We start from the raw sequence: 7,045 nt of genomic DNA on the forward strand, positions 1-7,045 counted from the left end.
ATGGCCTCCCTTATCTGCATCGATGAATCATCATTCAAGAAGAGTCCGATCCTCGGCGGATGCTCTATCTGAGAATTATAACGATTTATGCATCGTGTTCGTTCATCGTATATTATGCGATAAAAAATTATTTTAAATATTATTATTTAAAAATAAACATAAATATTAGTTAATATAAACTGAACGATGAACGAACACGATTTACGAAAATTAGATCCCGCATCATCTTCCGTCTACTACGCCAAATAACGTTTCACTCTCATTTACCAGATCCACCAACCCCTCCCACCCCGAAATCTCCACCGTCCATCTCCTCCTCCCTCCCTATTTATACCCACTGAATCCCTTACTCTACCCTCGCACTAATCCCTCACTCGCAAAGACAAGCCCTAGTTTTGCAGAGTGAGAGAGATTACCACCTCCGATACCCGCAATGGCTCTCTCCGTCGAGAAAAGTAGCAGCGGCCGCGAGTACAAGGTCAAGGACATGTCCCAGGCCGACTTCGGCCGCCTCGAGATCGAGCTCGCCGAGGTCGAAATGCCCGGCCTCGTCTCCTGCCGCACCGAATTCGGACCCTCCCAACCCTTCAAGGGGGCCCGCATCACCGGATCCCTCCACATGACCATCCAGACCGCCGTCCTCATCGAAACCCTCACCGCCCTCGGCGCCGAGGTCCGCTGGTGCTCCTGCAACATTTTCTCCACCCAGGACCACGCAGCCGCCGCCATCGCCCGTGACAGCGCCGCCGTCTTTGCCTGGAAGGGCGAGACCCTCCAGGAGTACTGGTGGTGCACCGAGCGCGCCCTCGACTGGGGCCCCGGTGGTGGACCCGATCTGATCGTCGACGACGGCGGTGACGCCACCCTCTTGATCCACGAGGGAGTCAAGGCCGAGGAGGAGTTCGCGAAGTCCGGGACTCTCCCCGACCCGTCTTCCACCGATAACCAGGAGTTCCAGCTCGTTCTGACCATCATCAGAGATGGCTTGAAGACCGACCCCAAGAGGTACCACAAGATGAAGGACAGGTTGGTCGGAGTCTCGGAGGAGACCACCACCGGCGTCAAGAGATTGTATCAGATGCAGGCCAGCGGCGCTCTCTTGTTCCCCGCCATCAATGTCAACGACTCTGTTACCAAGAGCAAGGTATGTCTCTCGGGTCTCCTTTTTGCTATCAATTCTGCTATATTATTTAGATCTGAGTTTTTTGGGACCTTGGATTTGTGCATTGCTGATTTAGATCCGATGGGTTTTTGCTTTTATGTGTAAATCTTATCTGGGTTTTGCTTTAGATCTAATTAGATCCATATTTATATGGGGTTTTTGCGTTTTTGTGATTGTGCATAACAGTTTGACAACTTGTACGGATGCCGTCACTCTCTCCCCGATGGTTTGATGAGAGCCACTGATGTTATGATTGCCGGAAAGGTTTCCGTTGTCTGTGGATATGGAGATGTCGGAAAGGGTTGTGCTGCTGCCCTCAAGCAAGCTGGATCCCGCGTGGTTGTGACTGAGATTGATCCAATCTGTGCCCTCCAGGCTCTTATGGAAGGCCTTCAGGTTCTTCCCCTTGAGGATGTTGTCGCTGAGGCCGATATCTTTGTTACCACCACCGGTAACAAGGACATCATCATGGTTGACCACATGAAGAAGATGAAGAACAATGCCATTGTTTGCAACATTGGTCATTTTGACAATGAGATTGACATGCATGGTCTTGAGACATACCCCGGAGTGAAGCGCATCACCATCAAGCCTCAAACCGACAGGTGGGTCTTCCCCGAGACCAAATCCGGCATCATTGTGTTGGCTGAGGGCCGTCTCATGAACTTGGGCTGTGCCACTGGACACCCCAGCTTTGTGATGTCCTGCTCTTTCACCAACCAAGTGATTGCTCAGCTCGAGTTGTGGAATGAGAGGAAGTCCGGCAAGTACGAGAAGAAGGTGTATGTCTTGCCCAAGCACCTTGATGAGAAGGTTGCTGCCCTTCATCTTGGAAAGCTTGGAGCTAAGCTCACCAAGCTCACCAAAGAGCAGGCTGACTACATCAGCGTGCCGGTCGAGGGTCCATACAAGCCAGCTGCCTACAGGTACTGAAGAGGGGTCGTCAATGAGACGAGAAATGAGAAAAAGAAAACTATATCTGGACGACGGGTTGTTTTTTGCTTTTGATTATTTTCACTTGTGATGAAATGCGGTAGATTTTCTAGGTTTATAAATTTTGTAGGAGTTTGTGTCGGTGGGTTTCGGAGGGTATGGGATGTGTGAGGGAAAGGGATGATTTAGGTCTCAATGGAAGACCTAGGGGCTTGAATAAGGGAATGGGACGGGGGTTGTGTGGGATAATTTCTGCTGCAGCATCACTTGTGTGCTGCATCCGGTTATCTATCGTTTTACTACCAAGAAATGGATTAAAAAAAAAAAAACTATTTACCGTCATTTGGAGTTTTGGTTCGATTCGTCCTCGGTGTTACGATTGGATTCATTTTGTTTGTTTTTGCGTTTGCCTATCCGATTGCTTTTGATGTTTGTGAATTTATAAGGTTTTTTTAGCTAAAATGAGATTTGCATAACACTCACTTTGGTTCCTGAGATTGAAAATCAATAGAAATGGTCATTAGATTGTCTACCTAAGCTCAATGGTTGTCGGATATAGATGGAAAATAGCCTAAAAGATGACTGGTCCGTGGGAAAATTGTAAATTCGTCAGAAACAGAGTAAACGTTTATAACTTCTTCAATATTCAATGAAATTGAGTGATTCAAAAACAAAAATCATACTTTTCGACGAGATGAAGAGAGTGGTACCTTTCTCGATGGCTAAATTATCATGGTTTGGTTGGCAAAGGGCTCAAAAGTGGCTTATTGGTCTCAAGTTAGCCACTTTCAAGCCGTTTTCCGGCCAAACCACAACAAATTAGCCGTCAAGAAAGATACCATTCTCTTTGTTTGGTTGAGAAGTATTTTTTTCGTTTTTGAATCTCTCGATTTCGTTGAGTATTGAAGAAGTTATGAACGTTTAAAGTTTACTCAGTTTTCGACGAGTTTTCCAATTTTTCCGCAGACCAGTCACCTTTCAGACTATTTTCCGGCCATCTCCGGCAACTATGGGGCTTTCAAATATGTATAATCTTATTCTACATTTTCCTTATCTTCATTTTGATATACTATGAGTCGAATTTGGTTAAAAAACGATTGAGTTATGAAGCTTTGAAAATTGTCCAAACTTCCGGCCAAAAGCTCTGGAACACTTAACGGAGTTTTTAACGGAATGACCAAAATAAGAGATAGTGGACAATCTCAAAGACAATTTCTATTGATTTTCACTTTCAGGGACCAAAGTGATATTTTATACAAATCTCAGGGATCATTTTGGTTAAAATACTAATTTATAATGAATGCACTAGGGTAAATAATTTTGACACGCCCGGTTTCTCCTTTTGCACTCCTTCCTGTTTGCAAGGTAGATAGACAGGGGTGCATGAGAAGGAAATGAGCGTGCGAAAATCGCTTCTTATTGCATTATGTAGTGGAGTCTTGGTAACCCAAGAAAATTTACGAGAGCTGTGGAATTTAGAAGTTGGAAGTAGTTGAATATTTGTTTGATTTTTTATGTAGGATTTTTTAATGTTATAGTGAAGATTGCGTTTCTTGGACGACATAGACAAAATATTCATTTTTTCTTCTTCTTTAAAATGGGGAACAATTGAAGGTAAGTCACGTTTATTCATTTCTTTCGGAGGCGAGGAAGACTCATATAAACATTTCAATCTCTCTCTAGTCACAAGTCTTGCTTCCACACCAACAACGGGTTTCGAATTCAAAATCTCTAGTTTTTAATTTGGAGGTGGGTGAGTTGAGAAAGTGGGTGGGTGGGTGATAAGAAAAGCAGCCACTGTTATTATTATTATATTGTAGTTTTAGTGGGCTGTATAGTACTTTAATCATGTTTAACGCACACTGTCTTATCTGATATTTTATCGGCGTTTGATGATGGGAATGTCGTGGGCATCTCCCTATAAATAATTATTTTCGTGATCGTATTTTGAAATTAAAAAAGTAAGAAGAATACAATTGGTCAACTAAATTCTTTATAATTTTTTTTTCAAGAATTGTTATTAGTATTTTAAAAATTATATTTTGCATTTTAAGTTTTTACAAATAGAAAGAAAAATATACTTGTGAGAAGTGCAGAATAATATTTTTAAAATGCTTATCAGTTCCATTTCTATTTTGATGCATTGACTTTTACCAAAGTTTGATATATCTTATGCGCAAAGTTTGGGCTTCCGATACAGTAACTTTAATAGCAAGCAACAAGTAGAACCCAAGCAGACTACTACAAAGACTTGTAAACAAACTCGGATTTTATGGAAGACTTTATTCAAAATGGTCGTTGAGATTAGCATAACTCTTTACTCTTTTTTTTAACCTGACAATGAAAATGGATAGATGACCATGTGGCCACTATTTTAAGGGTATTTTGTAAAACCAACCCCTTTACGTAACGAAAATGTTGACAGATTTTTCACGGAATGAACAAAATAATTTACGATAGACAAACTCAGGGATCACTTTTATCAATTTCACTATCAGGTATCAAACTGTGAGTTATATCAATCTTAAGGACCATTTTAAATAAAAAGCCTTCCTTAAAATCCGAATTTGTTTACAAGTCTTTGTAGTAGTTGGCTTGGCTGCTACTTGTTACTTGCTGTTCAAGTCACTGTTTTGTTTGGATACTGGAAGCCCAAACTTTGCACATAAGATATATCCACCTTTTTCAATGCATTACACTAAGAGTGTTTTCTCTTCTAGCTACCTCATTCTCTTTGGCCTCACTCACATGCTTCTTGTCTGGTTGATCGATTTCGTTGGTTGAAGCCGAACGAGTCCCCCAACCAACGACGTATATACCTCAAGTATAGGGATGAAGGCGTTCCAATGAGTTCGTAAAGGAGAGTTAATTCGGGAAATTCTTGTGAGCTGCCCAGTGCCCATCCCTTTCTGTAATGTGTATATGGTAACATTGGACATATTTTTCTTGAGGATGAGTGAAATGCATGTCGCATAGGGTTTGGCTTTGTTGGCTTTTCTAATGAACTTCCCGACAGAATGCTTCCCGGAAGGTACACCGATTGGATTCTTAGGCAAAAGGTACAACAATATTGCTAACAATAATGTGCTCAAACTAATTTTAGATAACCTAGTATCATGCACTACTAGGAAATCTGATTCTGATGGGGACGAGTTCAGTGGTGGAATAGCTTACTGTTGACCCTAGAAACTACAAAGCCTACTTGGCGCGCAGGCCGAGTAATTAATGAGCTAACTACGTCCTTCGGTGAATGCGGGGCGTGCCAACTCGTCGGTCGAGCTCGGTCGATGAGTAAATTTGTTGATGTTGCGTTGGGTCGCGCTACTGACTTCTGCGTCTTGCGATTGCGGCCGAGAAAGGAACACGTCTCGGCCTCTTGGGCTCTCGAACCTGAAGACAAGGTTACTATTCTTACGAAGTTCGATATCAAATTCAGCTTTCAATGTGCCGAATGTAATAACTGTAACACCTCACTTCGCCGAGAAGGCTGATGGGATGACCTCGACCAATAAGGATTTAGAAACCCTTCTCGACCGAGACTTGGATAGGTAATCAATCGTTCTCGCCGCAGTGCTGTTGATGCCAACGGAAGATACTGCGAGACCGACTGACTCTACGGTGACAGAGCTATCTATGCCGACTTAAGATATTACCGGTTGCTTCCACAGTGCTGTTGATGCCAACGGAAGATGTGTCAGCGAAAAAGGAAAAAGAAAAATCACAAGTTGTGAGAGTTTGCGCATGGCAATTTTGTATTGATTTGCAGGGGGCTTTCTCTGTTGCTGAATGTCTTGTATTTATAGTAGCAGAACATCGAGCCCGAGTTCCAATCCTATTCGGACTAGGTTTCCTTCTCCGGATTAACATCCCTTCGATCAGTCCTATCTCCGCTAGGACTACGAACCTAGTCCTTAACTGAGCCGGATTCGCTTTCTAGATTATTGATCTCGTCGAGAGTCCCTATTGTACTAAGACTCGACTTGCGTTCTGATTTAACCGACTTAGGCTTGGAAGCCCATGAGCTGAACGCTCCATGACCCTTTCGCCGCACGGCTTCTCGGGCCGATAGTGATTCTACCCTCGGCCCAAACTATTATTTTGGGCCCAAACATTGCCCCCTCGCTTCTGAGGTCCTCGGCCTGAAACCTTCGGCCGAGTTTCGGCCTTGAAGAAGCGAATCTACCACTCAGAATCCTATTACCCGAGTTCCAAGGCGCATTTATTGAACACGATCGCACGATCTTGATCCTGCTAAACCACTCGCCACGTGGCGTCTTCTAACATGGCCAATCCCCAATAATGACGTCTAAGGCGTGCGGCAGCCTGAACCGTCGTGCCATCATGACCTTATGGCTGAACTTAACCACTACCTCAATCCGCGAGTCCACCTGTCATCATGCAGGTGTCGAAACGTCTTTCGTCATTAATTTCGCCGTCACACGCGATCGTGCGCCCCCCAAAACCTAAAACCGTCGGTCTTCTCAACCGCATTTCCCAAATGTTCATCATGATCAACGATTCCTCCGGTCGATTTTGCCCTTTGTTTTGAATTTCGAACGATTGCTCTTCCCTCCACAACCCTATAAATACCGAAATTCTCTCATTTGTACTTTGCGCTCCCAAAATTTTCTGAAATCCCTTGCCATTGCTCTCTAGTGTATTCCTCTATTCCAAGTCTTCGTCTTCAAACCCCCAACCCAGAAAATCCTTTTACGCCATGATTCTTTCTTATAATGGCGTCCTTCATCTCCAAGCTTTCCAAGGAATGTGACCAGCATCAGAAGATTCTTGATCGGAGCTCGATCAAGACTATACGGTTTGAAAATGACATGAGCACTCAGCACCAGATCCTGGGTCCTCTCTTCAAGGCTGCAATACCGCCGACCATCACCGGCCTTCTCCAGGAGCACTGCCTAACACCCTTGTTTCAAGGGTTTGAATGGTCGCGAT

The 7,045-nt window shown here is 43.8% G+C and overlaps 1 protein-coding gene across 1 annotated transcript; it reads left to right on the top strand.

Annotated features, from left to right (window-relative positions):
* On the top strand, positions 1-2,437 carry LOC103443415 (adenosylhomocysteinase). The gene is made up of 2 exons (XM_008382252.4): positions 1-1,144; positions 1,349-2,437. Exons 1-2 carry the CDS (start codon positions 434-436, stop codon positions 2,093-2,095), a joined length of 1,458 nt encoding a protein of 485 aa, XP_008380474.1. The 5' UTR covers positions 1-433; the 3' UTR covers positions 2,096-2,437.
* Positions 2,438-7,045: the final 4,608 nt, after the last annotated feature.

The sequence above is a fragment of the Malus domestica genome, chromosome 04, assembly GCF_042453785.1.
Source record: "Malus domestica chromosome 04, GDT2T_hap1".
NCBI classification, from domain to species: domain Eukaryota; kingdom Viridiplantae; phylum Streptophyta; class Magnoliopsida; order Rosales; family Rosaceae; genus Malus; species Malus domestica.

Coding starts and splice junctions, on each gene's coding strand:
- LOC103443415 (XM_008382252.4), top strand. CDS start 434: ATGGCTCTCTCCGTCGAGAAAAGTAGCAGCGGCCGCGAGTACAAGGTC. Junction 1,145..1,348: donor ACTCTGTTACCAAGAGCAAG/GTATGTCTCTCG, acceptor TGTGCATAACAG/TTTGACAACTTGTACGGATG.